Here is a 20,456-nt window from a genome sequence, read left to right on the forward strand (position 1 = left end):
ATTTATAACTTTTTTTATTTTTACTCAAACGTAGCTTAACCATGTCATGTGATATGCTCCTTCAGTACACTTTAACAACAAATATTACTGGGACCATGACAGAAAATTGCAGATGAACATTTAATATCCAGGAATTTACATTATAGATTCTACCACTGACTGTTCCTGTAACAAATTGGCCACAATTTCACACATTGACCATACACGGTCAGTCCAACCATATACTAGGTTTTTGCTTAGTCTTGTTTGGGGCAATATTAAGGGGCAATATACGACATTCAACCCCACTAGATGTCAGAAAACGATTTGCTATGTAAAGATATTGTGGAGTAATGGCATAAATATGGATGTCATGACAGCTCCATAAAAGTGAAGCCAAAACATCTCGATTGCCCCCTGGTGGCTGGCTGCAGTACAGGTCATAAATCCCACTCCTTCCATGTTAGCGTATGGGACATGAGCCAAACTAAAAAATCAAAAATCAATCATGGTTTCTGTCATTTCAGGTTGTTCTTATCACATTGATGTTTGTCCTCAGTGCTCATTTTTCTTGTTTATTTTTAATTAGTTATTTGACGATATAAAAATGGGGTGTGACACCATGATTGACAGTTTTGATAGCCACTCCTCCGTCAGACGGCAGGACGACTGAAGGGGCATGTCCTGTGGGCCATCATCTGTGTGTGCCTGACTCTACTGCGCAGACTCTGGCTCCAAATGATGTTGCACAAGCAAGATGGCAGCTCTGAGAAGGAGATATTTTGGCTTCACTTTTGCATAGTGGTAGTAAGTGGAAATCCATCATTCATATTTATATACAGTCAATGGTTGTGATCCGAACCTCTGTTCTTTGTTTCAATTGCCAGTCCGGCCGCGCGTGCATGTGAGTGCATGTGAGTCCCTCTGTGTCCTCCAGCATCTGTTTTAAAACATGGAGGCTGGGTCACAAAGTTTCTCATATTACAGCTAAACAGCACACTAAAATATGTTTCTGAAAACATTTGAGTAACTGAATCTTGATTCATATTTGATCAGCACTGTTTGATCTGAGTTTCGTGAGCTGTCAGTTCCGGGGCCGCTTTCTTTTTCTCTCAACTTTATTGAGTAAGCAACATACGCATTTGTTTTGGTCTGAGATGCTGGTGTTCTAGTGTGACATCTAGTGGGGCTGAATGTTGTATGTTGCACCTTTAAAGTCTTTATCTTCACGTTTTTACATTATAGGCTCTACCGCTACAGTTGCGGATGTAAAACAGTGGATAAATTGTTTTGAGCGTCACACAACCTCCGTGAGATGATTCATTTCACTATCAGAACGTGATCCATTCAGTCTGATAATATTTGGAAAGTCTCGAAGAGCGGCACCATTAAACTATTGAAATTAGCAGAGAGCTAACAGGAAGTTAGCCCTGCTGGCGGAAGTCTCTAGTGCGCATGCTCTGCCCATAGAGCGTGCGCACTAAGCATTCATCCGGCTAGAGCGGGAATGTCAAACCGACACCAGGTTATACTGTGAAAAACATACAGATTTACCTGGCGGTGATAGGCTTGATCAGCATTGTGTGAATTCGTTTGGCAAGGGCTTGAATGTAACAGACGTTCATTTATATGTAAAAGTTCCACACTGCAGGTTTAAGTAATGCCACATAAAATACACAGCAGTTTTGGTACCTAATAGACCTGGAATTACCTGCAACAACTCGCACTATAAATAGAAATCTGACAAAAAAATGTGCTTGTCAAATCTGCATGCATGCAATAAGACCCTCCCTAAAGTCATATTTGCTTTTTTGGGATATAGATAGTTCAAAATTAGTCATTTCCGTGGGGTATTTTGGTCAAGTGTTATCAATTTCTACACCAATAGCCTCCTGCAGCTTTTCACCTTTAAAGCATCGCAAACACAAACTCGTCAACAGGACTTTCATTGTGAAAGCCACACCCGGAAGTGAAGCTGTCATGGCGGCTGCAGCTAACTTGATGCTAGTGTGAAAGAAGCACACGATAGCTTGTGAAGGACGGGGAGAAATACAGCCGCTGCCCGGAACACTTTTCCATCTTTTTAACATCTTGGCGCGATAAAACTATAGAAGCAGGTAAGATGTGAGCTGTGTATCAGCGGCTGGATGGTAGCTGCTGTGTTTTATGGCCTGTAGTCGTTTCAGGCCGTATCTGCTGGCGGACAAGCCGAGCTGCTCTCTTTTCGCAGGCAGACATCACGTATGGCGCTCTTGCCTTCGAAACGGTTTGCAAAGACCCGCGCCTGTCAGGATAATTTCCCACATTTAAAGGGAAATATTCGCAGTTTTTCGGGTTCCCGCAGAAACATAAAGTCCAAGTGTCATATTTTCCTACCAGCGACCTTTATTTCCCTGCTTGAAAAGGCCTTGGTTTGGATTTCGGGGCGTTGAGATGTTCTTAGTGAAAATTGTTTTCAGTAACAGCTAGTTTTAACTGGTGAAAGAGACACACACCCCCTTTAATTCAAAACTTTGTAAGAGAAATCTGGGGGACTTTTCACGTTTCACTTGCTCTAGCTACAAATCGGCCACAACATCGCCATGTAGTTCACAAATGTAACATGTGAGCCTTTCAGTGGAGACCAGAGGCTGAAATAAAGGATATTTGGTGTTATTTACATGGGCTGTATTGTGTGTTTGCACGCCGGCTCCGCCGCTGTAGCCGCCGCAGTGAAATCCTGGCCCTGCTATCATGGCAGTAATGGCTCTATCAAGGCGTCGCAGCACACTGCTATTGTGATTTTAAAAACACCCACTTTCGTCTGTGGACTGAGTGGATCTTTTTAATCCTCATATTTAATGTATCTATGGCGCCTTCAGCACATTATTACTACATCAAATAGACATATCTCTGCAAATGACAGCACAAAATTGGAGGTTGATCCACTTCTCTTTGTAATACAGTGATGATTTTGCAACCAATCTTGCATGAATTTTAAGCAAATGTTTAATACACATTTAAAAGTTTTAATTAAAATGCAGCTGATTATGATACAATAACTACACTATTATTTAAATCACCTCAGCTCCTGGAGATGTGTATGTCTTCAAGGCAAACTGCTCATCACATCATCACACACATCTAAAATTGCACATTTTCCACAGAATCGTAGGTTGTTGTTTTTTTTCTTTTCTTTAAAGGGTGGATGCAAGTTGGGGCAGATGAGATGTGGTGGAGTATTGGAACAGACTGAGAATGCAAAATGAGAAACATGTTGCATCATTTTTCAGCAAAACTACTCATGTGGGGGTGTTTTAAGTAGTCCCTGTGTGTGAGGTAAACTGGGTTGCTCCTTGTTCATTAAGTTAGATCTAGTCAGACTGGTCCTGAGTCCTGCTGCTGTTTTCCCTTCATGTTCCTGTTTAATCACATTAGACCTGGGATGCTTGGTGAATGTCGTTATTGCAGGCCTGCGTTATGCAGATATACCCTGGAATAGACACCTTCAACCAGGACACATAAACATTTTTGATAATCAAGATCTCACAAAATTCTGGCATTTGATAGCAATCGTACTATACACTTACTCTCTTGATTTTAGTATTCATACTGCAAACAATCAGAAACTCTCCATAGCTCAGTTAGACTCAATTAGCCAGCATCAGATGTAGGAAAAGTTTCAAGTTTTTGTTCTACAACTGAAGTGTGGGACCCATGTGTGATCCATCAGAGGCATTGCTGAACAAGTCAGTTGCTTTAACAGTGTTTTCAGGACACACCACTCTTCTTTTGTGACTTTCGTTGCTCTATTTTGGAGTCACTCGAAGTGGTAGTTGAGTCAAAGTTTTGTTTCCAGCTGTTTCTGGGAATGAGTTTCTAGTGGCTCATTTCCCAGAATTTTATTCATTATTTCACAATACTCACTTTTATTTAGGTTAAATAAGAAAAAATTTCCACAACACAGTTTACTCTTTTACAACTGAGTATGTAGTGGATGTTTGACAACCAGACAATGAACAGTTATGCAGATTCTCACATTTATAATGTTTCTCCCTAATTATGGACGCATATATGATCTGAACATCTGTTATCTTACTGCTAACATATTGCGCTACCATTTTCATCATCGCTTTTATCTACTTTGTCAAAAAAATTCTTAGCATTACCCATTTACTGTTTGCATTGATAAATCTTCTGGCATGCAGTTTGAATCAGATATGAACTGTGATTATGAGCTAAACGTATGCATCAACGTGTATCACTTCAGCTGTTTTAATGATATAGGCATTGTTCGTGGATTACTGTAGACTGGACAATGGTTTTTATAACTGCTTAGATAATATCTAGTAAAGGATGTACCAGCACATGCAATTCAAAGTTATCTTGTCATTCTTACTTTTCGTCATTTGTGTGTTGTTTCTTTTTTTCATTAGAGACTTGGGCACACAAAAAAGCCTTCGGCCATGTCAGGACAGAGGAAAGGAGCTGCAGCGCGGCTGCCTAAATGTGCCTTTTGCCGAACCAACCGGGACAAGGAGTGTGGACAACTGCTATTGTCCGACAGCCAGAAGGTGGCAGCCCACCACAAGTGCATGGTGAGGAGAGCAAAGTGGTTTTAAGCCTCATAGCCTGTGATCCTTTTAAAACACAGTCATGGTGAACAGCTCTGCCAAAGGAGGATATTATCTTTTTTATATTGTTTCATTTGTTCAGAAGGCCTAGAGGCTTTACAAAAAATATGTGTTTCATTAAATGAAAGTGAGAGAAATTATGAAAATTCCATCCTTATGGTAGAAATAAGTCAGTTATTCTTGATACATGATCTTGAAAGTATACTAGAAAAATTGGCAGAGTGAAAATGGCAATTGTAGGATTTTCTGCTAAGTATATCACTGTCAGACATTAGCAAACACATCAAATCTGTTGATTTGAATTCAAAATATCTTAATTAGGTGGAAATGATGCACCAGAAGTGGTAATGGGAAATAAACATGCAGATTTTGTACACAGCAACTCACAAGGAACTTTGGAGTGTTGTAGCATCATCATCATCACAGTTTATTGTACATCAGTGTATGTTAGAGAAGAGAAGACAGCACAACTCGTTTCATATCTGTTTTCTTATTTCTTGCATGTAGCTTTTCTCCTCTGCCCTGGTCACATCTCACTCAGACAGTGAAAACATTGGAGGGTTTTCCATTGAGGATGTGAAAAAGGAGATCAAGAGGGGAAATAAATTGGTGAGTATGTGCTGCTGTCCTTCTCAGTGTAACATTAGTGACACAGTAACAGACAAGAAGCCATTTACTTCTGAGATATTTTATGTGCAGATTATAAATAGTTTGAGCTTATTTAAATGTGCATAATCTTGGGAGCAAATGGTTATTTTCTACAAGAATTTCACTATTGGCTGCAGGTTATACTTCACTTTGTTTCAGCTTTCAGTGCAGTTCATGAAATGGGACACTGTGGTGAACTCAAGAGAGGTTTTGCAATAATTGTAATTGCAACATTACTAATAGCATTACACCAGATCTCTCTCATGTTTTATCTGGGAACATCAGCTTTTGTTGTTGGATATAAGATTTAGAGTTCAACAGGTCAGATTTAACAGCTAGTAGAATTTATTCATCATCCTGAATCGGAGGACGGGTGGTGTGCGTTTAGGCGGGAAATGGGACTGTGTGAAGAAGACTGGCAGTGTGTACCTGTGTGTGTGTCAGACACTGAATGTTAATGGGATGCGCTGTAGCTGTTTGTAAGATTGTGCTGTTTTATTTCTTGTGTGTGTGTGTGTGAATTTCAAAGGAGTCTGACACTGAAATGTGGTTTCATCTAATTTGCAGCACATTTCATTTCATTTGCATGTATATTGCTGTAAATGAATCAGTTTCACATGCTATTTGTATTCTTATTTATCATTGCGCTCCCACCAGCTCATGCAGGTTAAATTATGATTTTATATGAAACTTTCATACCACGCTGTGAAAGATGATCTATATATTTTCAAGTAAAGTGTTAATTTACACACATAGCTGTAAGCATTGTGTTTACTTATGTACTGTAGACTTATACCAACATGTTTTTTACATTACTGTTTACACCTACATGTACAATTCATGTTTATATTGTGAAATCTGTATTACAGAGCAAGTATTTTAAGCAGACAAATTATCTAAATTAATCCATAAATGTTAGATGTTAGTAATGAAGTTTGCATAATCTTAAAATAATTTATATTTTACTTTACAACTTTATTAATATTTAGCTGTCTCTACTGTTTCTCTGCTGTTTTCTGTATATTCTCCACTGCTGAATTGCATTTGCCCCTGCAACTATCAAATCGTCCCCACAGGGAGCACCGTTTCATGATATTTGCATATGGCCTTTGCGTGTGTCCGTCAGGCCCCGTGATCTTTGTGGAGAAATTTCACATTACTAATTGAATTAAAATCACATCACTGGTTGTCAGCTATTGTTCATCATAGAATGAACATCAAAGGTTGTGGGGACTACACGCATGCTCTCTTTTCTTCCCCGACAGATGTGTTCTTCATGTCACCGGCCGGGTGCTACCATCGGCTGTGATGTGAAGACGTGCCGGAGGACGTATCACTATTACTGTGCTGTAAAGGACAAAGCCCAGATCAAAGAGAATCCCTCACAAGGGATTTACCTGTAAGTCACTTCACCTTTGAACTCTTCTGCATGTCATTGTACTCTAAATATTGTTTTCATTTAATGTAAATTCAATAAAAATATATTTCTTTTTGCTCCTAAATGTAGTGTTTACTGTCGCAAACACCGGGATGCTTCTCAGGATGGCATTCAAGGTAAAGTATGCTTTAACATCTGTTATACTACTAGGCTATGTAATGAGATTTACAGCTGGATATCTGTTTTTGCTTTCAGTCACAACACAAATACAAACACTTAGATTCCAGATACATTTGTACTGTACTCATCAATAATATGGTGATCATTGAGGTTTTATATTTCACATGACCCCAATTATCTGCTTTGTGCTTTACATTTAGTCTCATTTTGATCTGATTTTTACATCTTTGTTATTGTCAAAGTTGTCATCAAAAATGCATCCACACAAGCTCTTTGCTTTGAATACATATCTGGCAGAAAAAGAGAGAACGTCACAGATTCAGCTTTAACATCGTCAGACTCATTTCAGATTCTTTTAAAAAGGTAAAAATTCAGATATCGTCTTTTTTTTTTATCCCACACGTTCTTCCCTCTTGTCAAAACTGGACACCTACATAACACACAATGCAACTCTACCGCCAATAGTTGGATCTGAGATTCAGACGTGTTACGCAGCTAATGTAGTCTATAACCTCACCTCTAACCTCACACCCTCTAATTTACATTTTCAAACTTCTCTTCGGCCCCCAACTGAAGCGATGACTGGTGGCTTCACACAGCTCCCTCTGGAGCCACAAAAGGCTTCATACAACATTTTAACATATGCAGTAGTTATTCCCCAACATCTGTAGACAGACTGTGATGTGTTAAAACAGTAGAGTTCTCCTTCAAGCATGATTGTTGTTTTCTTACCAGATGAAGAGGAAGGTGTGGCCAACGATTCAGACTCATCGCCTCCACAAAGCAGGGGAAGAGGAAGGTTTGAGAAGGGGAGAGTGAAGGTTGGATCTCGTGGCCAATCAGAAGACACTCGCTCCACCTCCTCACAGGCTGCGGACGAGGAGAGTTCTTCCCATGTAAGGCAACACGCCTGTTCACAGAAGCGGTCTATGAAGTTCACTTGCTTGGTGTGTTCGCTGCATGTGTGCTAGGAGTTTCTGAGCTGTGTGCTATGTGTTCTAGCGGGACAGGTCACCTCTTCGGTCCAGCCCAGGAGATAGCGGCCAACGCTGTGGCTTTTGCCACGCTGGTGAGGAAGAGAACGAAACAAGGGGCATGCTTCATAGTGATAACTCCAAAAAGGTGGCTGCACACTACAAGTGCATGGTAAGATGGTGTGTGTGTGTGTGTGTGTGTGTGTGTGTGTGCGCATCTTGTCGTGCAACATGTTGCAAAGCACTATAGTCCTTTAAATGACTTTTATTGCATCTTTGTTTTCTACGATTCATTGCAGCTTTTTTCATCGGGGACGGTCCAGCTGACCACTACATCACGAGCTGAATTCGGGAACTTTGACGTGAAAACAGTCATCCAGGAAATCAAGAGAGGGAAAAGAATGGTTGGAATATTTTTCTAGTTTCAGTTTTTTATTATTTATAAATTTTTGTTTTTAAATGTGTGATCAAATAAATTGTTGGATTTGTTTGTTTTGTTTTGTTTTTTTCAGAAATGCACACTCTGCACTCAGTTGGGTGCTACCATTGGGTGTGAAATCAAAGCATGTGTGAAGACCTACCACTATCACTGCGGCGTGCAGGACAAAGCCAAGTACATTGAAAACATGGCGCGTGGTATCTACAAGTGAGCTCCACTTCTACTGCTGATAAACTGATTTTTAGTTGAACATAAAATACTTTCACAGAGGAAGCATAATGAGACGATATTGTTTGACTATATTATAGTATAATGTATTTTTTGTATGGAGGTTCCAATCACAGATTGAGATTACCTCTGTAACTCAATACATGATACATAATGAACTGCATCAGACTTTTCGAGTAATCACTCGTTTGCATTAGAGCTCTTCAGAATCACTAAATAATGCTGTTGTGTGTTTTTTAGACTATATTGTAAGAACCACAGTGGCAATGAGGAGAGGGATGAGGAAGACGAGGAACGAGAGAATCGCAGTAGAGAAAGGGCAGCAATCAACCACGGAGGAACACCGTCAACGCAAGTGAATGGCAACTAGGTACAATATTACCATTTATGGTTATTAAAGTAAAAAAAAACAATCATTAAAAATATATTCATTGTCCACTTTCACTGTCAAACATGAGGATTGAGTGTTTTCATCGGTGCTGTTCTTCTTACAGGTTGGCCTGATGGATGTGACGTGGGGGAAAAACAGAAGAACTCAAAGATGGGGGAGAAATATTTTTTTATACTAAATCTTAGCCTACTCACAAAGTCGTGGTCTACAAGCACCCACGAGTCGTTCACATGTTTTGTTTTTCTTGGGTTTTTTTTGGACACAATGTCCCAGATGTTGTTTTTTTTTTCATGAAACCCTGTTTTTGAGTTGACTGAATGAGCTTTTCACAGACTGGTTGTACTCTGCAGCACTCTGGACCGCTGCACGATAGTGAAAAGCCACGGCTTATCTTTCCTAAGAGTCAGTTATGGGCTCAGTTTCAAATACGTGTACTATTGCCATGAATAAGAGCTGAATGGACTGATGTTTCGATTGTCACTCACTGCCCATGTCCCCACAGATTATATGACCTACACATGCTGAAAACAGATACAGTACCACTCAAAAACACACTCTCTCATTCAACGGGAAGGTGTGTCTAAACTTTCGACTGGTACTGTACATTCTTCCTCTTCCTTAGCTTTGAAGGACTCACTTTTAAGAGGGGTCTGTTTGTTACTAGTCTCTATAAAGTTGTGCAGTTTGATTACTTTGTTTCTGTAATCATGTCTTAAAAACTCTTCGTTAGCCTTTCTTTCTTGATATGTAATATTTTGCTACTGTATTATCATCATGAGTAATTTTGAATATCTGGATTTCAGACAGTCACGAGTACAAGTTTTGCCAGCATGCACTTGGATTTTCCCCACTGTTAAAGGTGGCATTGTTTTTATTTAGCTGCTAAAGGGCAAAGTAGAGCTCTTTAGAAGAGTTGGCTTGACTTTGTTTGATGTACTGTTACTTGTATCTCTACAAATGTATCCATGAATGATTGGAAATAGAAAATATTTTTATTTTACACATTTACTGAAAAAACTGAGTCTTTTATTGAACGATGTGTCTGTGGGGTAAAAGTACTCATATGGCTGGTAACAGGGTGTTGTGAAGCTGTCTGGTGTGGTTTGAAGAGTGAGGAATGTCACACCGGCTGTAGAGTTGTGAGTATGTGAGATTACCTTAGTTTTACATTCTCCATTCAGACTAAGTCCTCTCATCCTCCCATATGGAACATTCATTCGTTCTTTGTAGTATTTTGTATTAATCATTTTGTGCATTTAACTCATATAAATGCCCATTTTTTTTATGCACTGACTGCATATGACTTTTTAAAAAAACAAGTCGTCATCAGGACGGACAGGACAGGACAGGACAGGACAAACGTGTTTTTTGGTTGCAGCCACAATGTTTCCCTTCAAAACACTCCATATCCAGACAAAATGAAATTCCTTCAGACAAAAAAGTAAACAAAAGAATTCATATGTAAATTTGACAGTGTTTGCAGCTCAGCTTTCTTCTGTTAAGCTGTTTCCCAATTCCATACAACATACTAAATGTATATAGTATTTTATGTTGTATACAGTGTAGTACAACAGCTTTTGCAGTTTGTGTAAAAGAAATCAAAAGTCCTTTTATTGTTTTGTACTAATAGGAAATGAACATCAGTCAGAGTACAACTTTAAGAAGATACTGTAAATCAATCTAAACAGACTCCTCAGGCTGTTTGACCATCAGCAGCATTTTGTTTTTGCAGCAGTATCTCCCTAATTTCCTTTGTGCATTTTATTGTCAGACAGCAATGTACATTAATATCACACTAAAAATCCAGAATTGATTAGTATGCATACTGACTCTTTGAGTATACTTAATGTTGCCACTTCCATTGTGATCACACTACAAACTCAAAAACCTGTAAAACCTGTTTATATATGTGTAGTACGGAATTGGGAGCAGCTTATGTCAGACAAGTCGTACAACTAATACTCTTGTGGATACTGGTGACAGTGGTGCTCTGATATGGACAATTTTCGGTTCACAGCTACAATTTTACATTTGAATAAAATGTAAGTGGTTAGTCACAAATTCAGTGTTAGAGGATAAACTCCCCAAAAAACTAAATGACATCATTATTTCCAGTTTAAAGAGATGTTTGTCCTGTTAGATTTTTGAAAAACATTGATATACCACAGTAAACTCTTTTAGATATGATTTCCCTCTAATGGTAGTAATATTTGTTAGTGAATAACATTATTATATGATGTTAGTAACTTATATAGGCAACCCACACCACACCTCCCCTCAAAACATTCTGATCAGACACTAAAAGGAAAGTTTCATTTTTTAAAATTAAAAAATATATATTTTATCTTAACAACTGTTATATTATGGTTCCTGAAAACATCTGCTGAAATTCTGCTTTAAAGGCTTCACTATAAAGTCATAAACAAACTTCTGGTGGAGAAATACTGAATCAAGAGTAGAAGGCAACACACACACACCACTTGCTTAGTGTCTTCTGTGGCGCAGGGATCAATTCCCCCGAAGATTCAAGTCCAAAGAAAAAAAAAGTCATTTCCTGCGCACACTTATCACATCTGCGTTGATTTATTAAAAAGTGTCAACGTTTTGGTCACATGGACCTTTCTGAAGACATCTTGTCTTCAGAAAGTCCTGATGTGTGTGGAGGAATTGACTTTTTTTTTCTTCGGAGAAATACTGAATCTCTATTTATTTCCTTGGCTTAAAAGTTGTCAAATTTAAATATACTGAAACTTTAATCAGCCAAATAAACACACTTTGCATTCTTTTTTTTAATAACTTTGGAATGTAAACTCCTCCTGTGTTGCTAAAACTCCCTAATTCCCCAAAAATCCTCAACATGACTTCATTTTCAAAAGAAAAAAAAAACTGGAGTGTGTCTTTGTCTTGTAAAAAAAAACATTAAAAGTGTTTGGGTTTTTTTTTTTTTCTAAAAAATCACACTTAGTGAACAAAGATACTCTTAGGAGTCAAGGCCTATCACAATTGCAAACAAATGGGAAAAATAACAAAAAACCCTTTTAATACTGCATTCTGACACCAACATGTTTTGGCTGAAAGCCTTTATCAGATTGTTGAAATACAATACAACACCCTAAAACACCACTTTTGCACCACATCTACCAAGTTTCCCTGTGAAGTGCTTTAAAAAAAAAAAAAAAAAAAAAAAGTATCTCTCCTCTAATGGACTGCAGGATGACTTCAATGACTTCAATGCCAACTTTTTGAGAGAATCAGGGTTATTGTGTAGTTTTTATTATGTCTGGCCCTGGGATGTTTCTCACTGCCAACTCCTAGCATGTTTATATTAGGCAATTTTCAGTTCAACCTCAGTTCCTTCAGCTCCAGTTTCAGCCTGCCAACATAAAAACATCCACAGTGGCATCAGTGATAAACAACAAAAGAGGTGTTGCAGTTAATAAATCCACTGATCACATTTATCTTGTATAGACACCAGAGGCGACAATGCAATGGTTGCATCTTCCACATTGGAAACATCCTTTGTGTTGGCCTGTGAACCAAGTTTGTTTGTATTTTATTAATACCCTGATGAAGGCTTTCAGCCAAAATGTGTTGGTGTTTGCCATGCAATATTAGAGGCTTGTTATTATACTCATGCCTTCATTGTCCTAAGTGTAACTACAGCCCTGCTCACTGCTCTTCACAAATGCTGTATTTTCTCAGCATAGCATTGAGAATTGTATAAACATACTGTCCCGCATTGAGCCGTCCTTGCCCTAAAAAGGTAAACAGCAGTCAGTCATAGTAATCAGAATCAGATTCAGGTTTATTACCTAGTAGGTTTTCACATACAGGGAATTCGCCTTGGTGTTGTTGTGCATCAAAAAGTCAAAAATATCCACAAAATTAAGTATGCCTAGGTAATATAAAAAGAAAGAATTACAATAAAAAAATATGTAAAATACATTCTAAGTTAGAAGAGCTGCTACAGGTTCAAATTGAAGAGAATAAGATGAAGTGTTGATCAGGAGTAAACAGTACTGTGTGCATATAATAATAATACAAGTTGCGTTAATGTAATGAAGTGCAGACTTCACTTTAAGAGTCAGGCTCATGGGTGCCACTGAACAATGTATTTATATTCACAGAAGGTAATGAAGGTACGCTATTGATGAGGGTCGGTGTTGGCAGCCGCTCACAGCTCCAGCACTTTTATCACCTGGCGGGGCGGGGCTAACCTGCTCCTTCTCATTTGATTGGCCCCCCGCGCTCCTGCGTCATATATACAACAGCAGAGCCGACTGCAGCCCGGAAAAAAAGACAGAAGCGCCTCTTGTAGCAGCGGAGCTAGCAGCCTCCATGTGTGTGCTGTCACAAGGGTAAAGGGTCTGCGAAACCAATCTGACACTTGTATATTTTACCTTCTCTTTCTGAAGACCACGGTAGACTACATCAAAGGGAACGGCAGGCACCGACAGAGACATGGCGACATCCAGCTCCTGTGTTGTGGTAAGTTTCCCCCCCAACGACGGAGATGAACAGACAGAGGTGCTGGTCGTAGGTTACTGCTGTGTCCACACTGCAATAACGGGTCGTACGCGGGCGCTACTGCGTTAAATAAAGCCCTTAAATCTACTATAGGTCGTTTGTCTTTAATGACCTGTCTATAGGAGCTGTATGCTCACCTTGGTAACACGTTTTGGACGTATAACGCGGTGTGTTTCCTTAGTAGCGTGGCCTGCAGCTGCGGAGACACGCGCTCTCCACGCTGCTGCGTACGTGACGCAAGAGACATTTCTGGATGGACACGTTAAAACCTTATGTGTGTGTGTGTGTGTGTGTGTGTCTATGTGTCTGACAGCCGGTTACAGGTTATACTAGTGTAATTACATGATTATACACAATTACAGGAAGAAATGCACGAGTCTCAAACAGGGGGGCGTGTTTGAGTGAGCGCGCGGCTTTAGCGTCTTTGGGTTACACGTAACATTGCAACGCAGATGTTTATGTGTATATCTGGCCTACAAAATGTCTGACTGATTGGCTTCAGACGCATATGCAACATGTCTTTGAGGCCATTCAAAAGAATGTGTTCACAGTTTTGAAAGTGTCGACATGTTTTTAATAACAGAATGAAGATTATGTAGGGAAAGTTTCTGGTTTTGCTTAAGAACAAAAATCAGTTTTAGCAGGAATAAATGTGTGTTCCAAAGAAAACACACAGTTTGTTGTTTAAGCTTCACTGGCAGTAAGAATAGGCGTGAATTCCACACTCTGAGTAAATGGCATGAAAGATCTAAAATGGTGCAAGTAAAAGGCTTTTCTTTTGTGGTATTTTGTGTCAGTTTGAGTCAACACACATGGGATCTGTGTCCATTTTCTAATGCAATATAGATAAACTGACTTCCTGGAATAAGTAAATAAATTTTTCCAGTACAGCTAGTGTTTTTATTGTGGTCAAACCTTGCCAGCAGATTGCAGCAGGCATAATTGCTGACACAGATAATGAACCTTAATACACATTTTGCGAAAACTGCATTTAAAAAGTCAGTAAAAGATCCGGCCTCTTGTATCCCATTCCAAATGAAATTAGCTGTACAGTGCACCGTTGCCAAACATGGACTTTGCCAGCACAAACTACAAGGTCGCCCCGCCATTGACCTCAGTCTAGTTCATTGGGTTGTTTTCCGTATTTTGCTTTCCAACTTTGCTTTCTTAACTTACAGACAAGAAGCCTTTGAGTAACAGTAGAAAACACTCTTTCAGATCATGTGACTCCGAGGACATCTGCTCAATATAAGTCATTATTATTTGGAATTTAAAGGGTGTAGCCCAAACAGATGGACGTGTTTTTCATTTTGGCGGGCATAAGAGGAAATGCTTTATTCTAGTTCAACCACATGTGATGTCAGGGCGGGTGCTTTGCTTACCACTGGATTACAGCAATGTGGATTTGTTGACATGAGAGGATTCAAAAAACTGCCCTGTTATAAATACTGTGAGTCTGCTTCTGGTCTCTCATATCATTCCCACAGCACCTCCAAGCTCTGCACCAGCTTCTCAGCTGTCACATGATACCCGTTATGTCATCTGGGTTCATGTGGCAAGCAGTTTGTGCGAGAGCAGGAAATTTAATTTATTTATTTATTTTTTACAAAATATGAGAAATCTTCTAAAGAATTAGGAAAGACATCGGTGTTAAGGTGTGAAGATCTTGCTATTTGGATAGAAGGTCTACTTCGAAGAGACTTTCATTAGAGGCAAAGGGAAGGATTCACTGACATTTTAACAGATTCCTCTCTCTAATAACTTCAGGTTAGTATTGAGCAATAACAACTGTCTCAGTGTCGAGCTTGGCTGCTCGCTAAACTGTACAGAATCAGGCATTGTCCTCCCAGTTTGTGTTTCTCTGCAGACAAACTGTTGAGACAGTGAAATATATGGAGGGAGTGGATGGGAAAATAGACCGCTATTGACCTCCTTCCCCTCGTACTGCCCTGTATCAGATGAATGCCCCGTGTTCCATGTTAGGTAATACCCCCTGAGATTTTTTTAACCCCTTTGTGTCATGCTGTATTTCAGATCAGTGATGAGGAGCAGGGCTACGACCTGGACCTTTTCTGCATACCAAAGCACTACGCCACCGATTTGGAGAAGGTCTACATCCCACATGGACTCATCTTGGACAGGTGGGTTGCCACTTTTTTTTTTTTTAGCAGCTTGTAGCACAGTTGTAAAAAATGCGATGGATTGTCAGGGTCAACTTAAAGGGGGGTTGTCTGAATGATTGGTCGACTAGTCTGCCTCAACAAAAGACGGGCATAAGGAAGACTTTATATACTGAACTTTGGGTTTCCAAGATGTAACTGGTGGCTTAAAGTGCATTAGAGATGTTTTGTTTACTTAATCTTAAAGCACAGGTTCACATTTTTAAGTCTGTGTCAAAAGCCCATGTTGTAAGTTGGACTTTATTGGGATTGTTTCATTTCTGCTTTTCTATTTCTATTTCCCTTAGTTTTCAAATTTGAGCTTTAATGATACATAGTTGTGTTTTTTAAAAAAAAACTAACTTCTGAAAACTAGATCTTTGGTGTTACAGTATTATAGTTTAGACTCTAGTAGAGCTATAGAAATGACGGCTGGGCCTGCTGACACAAACAGAAAGGAAATGGAAACTACTGCTGACTGTAGCAGAAAACTGAGCTGACCATCCTCTCTGTCTGTGTCCTGCTCTCTGTCACTCTCTGTTTTCCCCACACGTGATCCCAGGACAGAGAGACTGGCCAGAGAGATTATGAAGGAAATGGGGGAACACCATATCGTGGCCCTCTGCGTGCTCAAAGGGGGCTACAAGTTCTTTGCAGACCTGCTGGACTACATCAAGGCCCTGAACAGGAACAGTGACCGCTCCATCCCAATGACAGTGGACTTCATCCGCCTGAAGAGCTACTGTGTACATAGCAATCACTTTTTATTACATTCATTTTGTTTGCCTAAAAACATACAATCCATTCTGCAGAATATCTGGATTTGTATATTTTGATGCATATCCAATTTACATAATTCACAATATTCTGTTTATTTGTTAATTTGACATGATATTTCCTTGAATTACTTTCTGCACTCGTACAACATATAATGAGAAGTCCGCTTCATGCTTATCCTCACAGAATGACCAGTCGACAGGTGAAATCAAAGTAATTGGAGGAGATGATCTGTCTACGTTGACAGGCAAGGTAAGAAGGGAAGAGGGGAGCATAATCATGACTAAATCTGGTTATTATGATACTGTGAGCATTATTCTCAGCGGTCTCACTCCCTACCACTCTCATTATTGTGCACTGATGCAACAGTGTAACCAAAAGGCCACAGCCATGGAGACAGAGACAGCTGAGAGTCACACTCACATGAAATGTGTCCAGTCCAGAGTCTCCAACTAAAATAATTGTTATTCTTTCCATTTTTTCACAGAATGTCTTGATTGTGGAGGTATGTATTGATTTTTGTTTCTAATATTGTTGTTATCAACTTACTATTTCAATACCACTAACACGAGCTTCTCTCATGCTGCGTTTCAAGGACATTATCGACACAGGGAAGACAATGAAGACATTATTGCAACTCCTCAAACAGTACAATCCCAAAATGGTTAAAGTAGCAAGGTAATTTAATCCCATCACAGCTGCCTTTCCAGTACAAACTCCTGTGTCTCGTGATCATGTTTTCTATGAATGTTTCATAACAGCAGATTGTAGTGGTTTTCACCGGAAACCTGTCTCAGACTGTATCTTTTTTTTGCTTATCAACTTGGTTCTTGTTCTCAGTTTGTTGGTGAAGAGAACACCAAGGAGTGTTGGCTACCGACCAGACTGTGAGTTTAAAATGTTTTAATCAGACTATTTGTTGAATTTGTAGTAAGTAGATTATACTGAATGATACACTGTATAGTTACCACAAAGTTTTCCAGAGAGTGAGGCTTTGTATAACTTTATCAGTATTGTTAGTTTACCACTACAAAGACATGTAACTGATTTATTTACCTGTTTCTTTCAGTTGTAGGATTTGAGGTCCCTGACAAATTTGTGGTGGGATATGCACTAGACTACAACGAGTACTTTAGAGATCTAAATGTAAGTATGTGAGCTAGATAAAAGAGCATAATAAATAAAGTAGTTCATGTTTCATGCTTGTTAGAGTTTGTACAGTTTGTACCAACAGTTTGTGTGTTAATGTTGACCAGGGCAAGAACCTTCAGAACAAATAATGTAAATCAATAACATGCTGCAATAGTAATTGGTTGTTTTCTGTTTCAGCATATCTGCGTCATTAGTGAAACTGGGAAGGAGAAGTACAAGGCATGAAGAGCACTTAATAACAATTTTTAACGTATGGTTATATCTTTTCTGTTTGAGTTTCATTTTATATTTTATTACATCATATTTGTGACATAAAAAAAATAATCAGCCTGCTCAGGGTCCCTGAGGATACACTGGTATAGTGACAATCCTGACAGTTTTAGGCCACCACACACGCTTTGGAGTAAATGAATTGCCTTTAGATAGAACCATGTCTGGGTTATACAGCATGGAGCCCAGTTTGCTTGAAATTAGTACAATGCTTCTAAGCCCCAACACTGATTAATCACTGTTTAAGCAATGGAGTAATTTAATGCTGCTAGCTTGAGGTACAATATCACAATTTTTGTGCTACTATAAGATTCCAACATTCGACAACCTCCTATTTTATAAAATATTGCTTTTATTGTAATCCTACTTTTACCGGGAACTATCAATAGCTGCTTTTTATGGGCACTCTTGAAGAGGATTTTACATTTTCTTTAAGTCTCTATGTATATTTTGGGACAGAAGACTTTTTTATGTTACGTGTTATGTTATATGATAATAGAAACTGTGTATAAAAAAAAAAAGTAACACAAATGCTGGTTGCTGTCCCTAATTTAACACATGGATATGCTGAAGATGAAATATCCTCTTATTTATGAGTGTATAGTGGTTATTTTGTCTGAACATGCATCCAATTTCTTTGTGTACCACCGAGCATCATTTTATATGATGGAAAATATTTAAACTTCAACTGAAGTTAAATGTTATTCAATCGTATGTTTGAAACAATTCATCTGTATCTACCTATCATTCGATCAGGCAGACTTGACATAATTTAACTACCTTTTTTTGTGCTACTATATAAATCACTCTCATTCAATGGTGCCATGGCTTTAAACAATTGTCAACTGAATTTTGCAACACCAGCCATTAAATGTTCACACCCTTCCTGTGACTAGTGGGTTTTACTAAAAAAAAAAGAAGCTTTGTACATAATCTAACACCAAATACATGGAACATTAAAATAGTTTCTGGTCAATGTATGAAAATACAGGGAAATGCAGTAGTGCAGAGAAGATGAGTAGCTTCCCCCTAAAAAGTGTGATTTATGTGTTCTTGCATCATGTCCAGGAGCTAACTGAGCTCCGATTTTTCTAAGAATGAAATAAACTGTCTGGACAAGTTCAGCCTTCAGTGAGGGTGAAGACCATGCATGTTTGACCTGTTGATGTTGTCACCTAACTTTGACCTACAAGCTGCCTAACTGTACATAAGGTCACTGATTAAGACCAAAGAAAGAACGTGTTATCTAATGTGTCACCACTTAGAGTCTTTTGCAAAGCGTCTTCACATTACATATTTCATGTGTCCTGTTGCAATGTAAGTTCATTGGAAATGTCTCCCTATATCTGTTCATGTTTATGTACTGATGGTGTCTGTGTTTTTTGCAAATCGACAAAAGATGAGTTAGAGATTGCAAATCATCATTTCTATGTTATGCCTTTTGTCAATTTATTTGTCATGTTAAAGACAGCAACAAACATTTGTTGGTAAAAGTCTGATGAATGCTAACATTTGCTTTCTTTAATCTGCTTCATATTAGAATCAATACTTTACTTTTCTGCTGCTGATTACTTTGTACAGTTGGTTGAGGAAATGGCATTCATCAGTTTAAACATTAATAGTCTGAATAGATTTACTGGAAGGAAGATTCAAGACTGCACGAAAGTGGTATGATAATTCACATGAAGTTATTTGCAGCCCACATTGCAGTTATTAAGTTATTGAGTTGTTGAACACTCATGAAAACAGAAAATTTGCCAGAACAATTATATCTCTGTCCTTGAATTGTCTGCTTAGAGCCTCTTGCAGGCTAAGATTTAAGTTGACAAGGTTAAAAAAAAGACTTTAAATTTGTTTCAGTATAAACCTGTGATATGCAACATAATTTGTGATGAGACATTCTGCCGTTATTGACATAAAAAAGAGTTACGATTTCCTCTACCACAAAGTGATTATATACAGAATATCAATATCTTAAAATATTCACTTTACTGTTTGCAGAAGAAAAGTTTAAAAACAAACAAACAAACTCTGAGCAAGAGGCAGTTACAGTTCATATAAAGATTTTAAACAAAAACAGGCATTCATAGTTTTTACAGCCTTGGATTAGAGGAAAATCAAATTCAGTCAATGCAATTTTTGTGTTTGGTTTTTGTGTGACCAACTTTTTTTATTGCTTTTTTCCCCTATGTAGTTTGGTATTGGTACAGGGCTCACACCACACAAGGAATTGCCATGCAAAAAACATGCACTCCATGTGAATCAAAATCTCAGTCAAGATGTATCAAGCATCTCTGTCCAGGGTCTTTAGATTACCAAAACAACTCCACAAACAAGCAGCCTGTACTCTCCCAACCCCTTATACCCTGTACCTCTTGGCTACAAATAGAAAAATAATAGAAAATAACTGAAAAAAACAAACAAAACAAAACCATAGACTATAGCTTCCAAGCTCACCATAAAATATGTTTATACAAAAAGATTATCTTTTTGTATAAACATATTTAAATATACTGTAGATAGCGTATGCCTACTGTCACAGAGTAAACGAGATGTTGAAATCCACAGTCCAGTCACCCAGATGGGAAAAAAAATTAAAAGATGTGTATCTACAGGTCGAGTTGTTAGTCCAGGAACCAAACGCTGCAGGTAACTATATTCCTAACGGGCACGCCGGCAGAGGAAGCTGTCTGATTGGACAGGTCCGGCGGATGACGCCGTCTGATTGGACAGGTCCGGCG

At 38.6% G+C, this 20,456-nt stretch overlaps 2 protein-coding genes across 2 annotated transcripts; both read left to right on the plus strand.

Moving 5' to 3' along the window:
- Positions 1-1,929: 1,929 nt before the first annotated feature.
- On the plus strand, positions 1,930-9,830 carry phf6 (PHD finger protein 6). Its single transcript, XM_044364284.1, has 11 exons — positions 1,930-2,096; positions 4,395-4,556; positions 5,100-5,201; positions 6,506-6,639; positions 6,748-6,794; positions 7,534-7,694; positions 7,801-7,944; positions 8,072-8,176; positions 8,285-8,418; positions 8,680-8,809; positions 8,934-9,830. The coding sequence occupies exons 2-10, from the start codon at positions 4,425-4,427 to the stop codon at positions 8,807-8,809; spliced, it is 1,089 nt and encodes a 362-aa protein (XP_044220219.1). The 5' UTR covers positions 1,930-2,096; positions 4,395-4,424; the 3' UTR covers positions 8,934-9,830.
- Positions 9,831-13,038: 3,208 nt separating this feature from the next.
- Positions 13,039-19,195, plus strand: hprt1 (hypoxanthine phosphoribosyltransferase 1). The gene is made up of 9 exons (XM_044364353.1): positions 13,039-13,318; positions 15,392-15,498; positions 16,079-16,262; positions 16,480-16,545; positions 16,781-16,798; positions 16,889-16,971; positions 17,134-17,180; positions 17,363-17,439; positions 17,623-19,195. Exons 1-9 carry the CDS (start codon positions 13,292-13,294, stop codon positions 17,668-17,670), a joined length of 657 nt encoding a protein of 218 aa, XP_044220288.1. The 5' UTR covers positions 13,039-13,291; the 3' UTR covers positions 17,671-19,195.
- The last annotated feature ends 1,261 nt before the right edge of the window (positions 19,196-20,456 follow it).

The sequence above is a fragment of the Thunnus albacares genome, chromosome 10 (assembly GCF_914725855.1).
Source record: "Thunnus albacares chromosome 10, fThuAlb1.1, whole genome shotgun sequence".
In the NCBI taxonomy this organism is placed as follows: domain Eukaryota; kingdom Metazoa; phylum Chordata; class Actinopteri; order Scombriformes; family Scombridae; genus Thunnus; species Thunnus albacares.

Bases quoted from the DNA above. Each gene is read 5' to 3' on its own strand.
- phf6 (XM_044364284.1), top strand. From the start codon at position 4,425: ATGTCAGGACAGAGGAAAGGAGCTGCAGCGCGGCTGCCTAAATGTGCC. The intron at 7,945-8,071 runs GTAAGATGGTGT...GATTCATTGCAG, and splicing joins CTGCACACTACAAGTGCATG to CTTTTTTCATCGGGGACGGT. The intron at 8,177-8,284 runs GTTGGAATATTT...TGTTTTTTTCAG, and splicing joins TCAAGAGAGGGAAAAGAATG to AAATGCACACTCTGCACTCA.
- hprt1 (XM_044364353.1), top strand. From the start codon at position 13,292: ATGGCGACATCCAGCTCCTGTGTTGTG. The intron at 16,972-17,133 runs GTAATTTAATCC...TCTTGTTCTCAG, and splicing joins AAAATGGTTAAAGTAGCAAG to TTTGTTGGTGAAGAGAACAC. The intron at 17,440-17,622 runs GTAAGTATGTGA...TTTCTGTTTCAG, and splicing joins AGTACTTTAGAGATCTAAAT to CATATCTGCGTCATTAGTGA.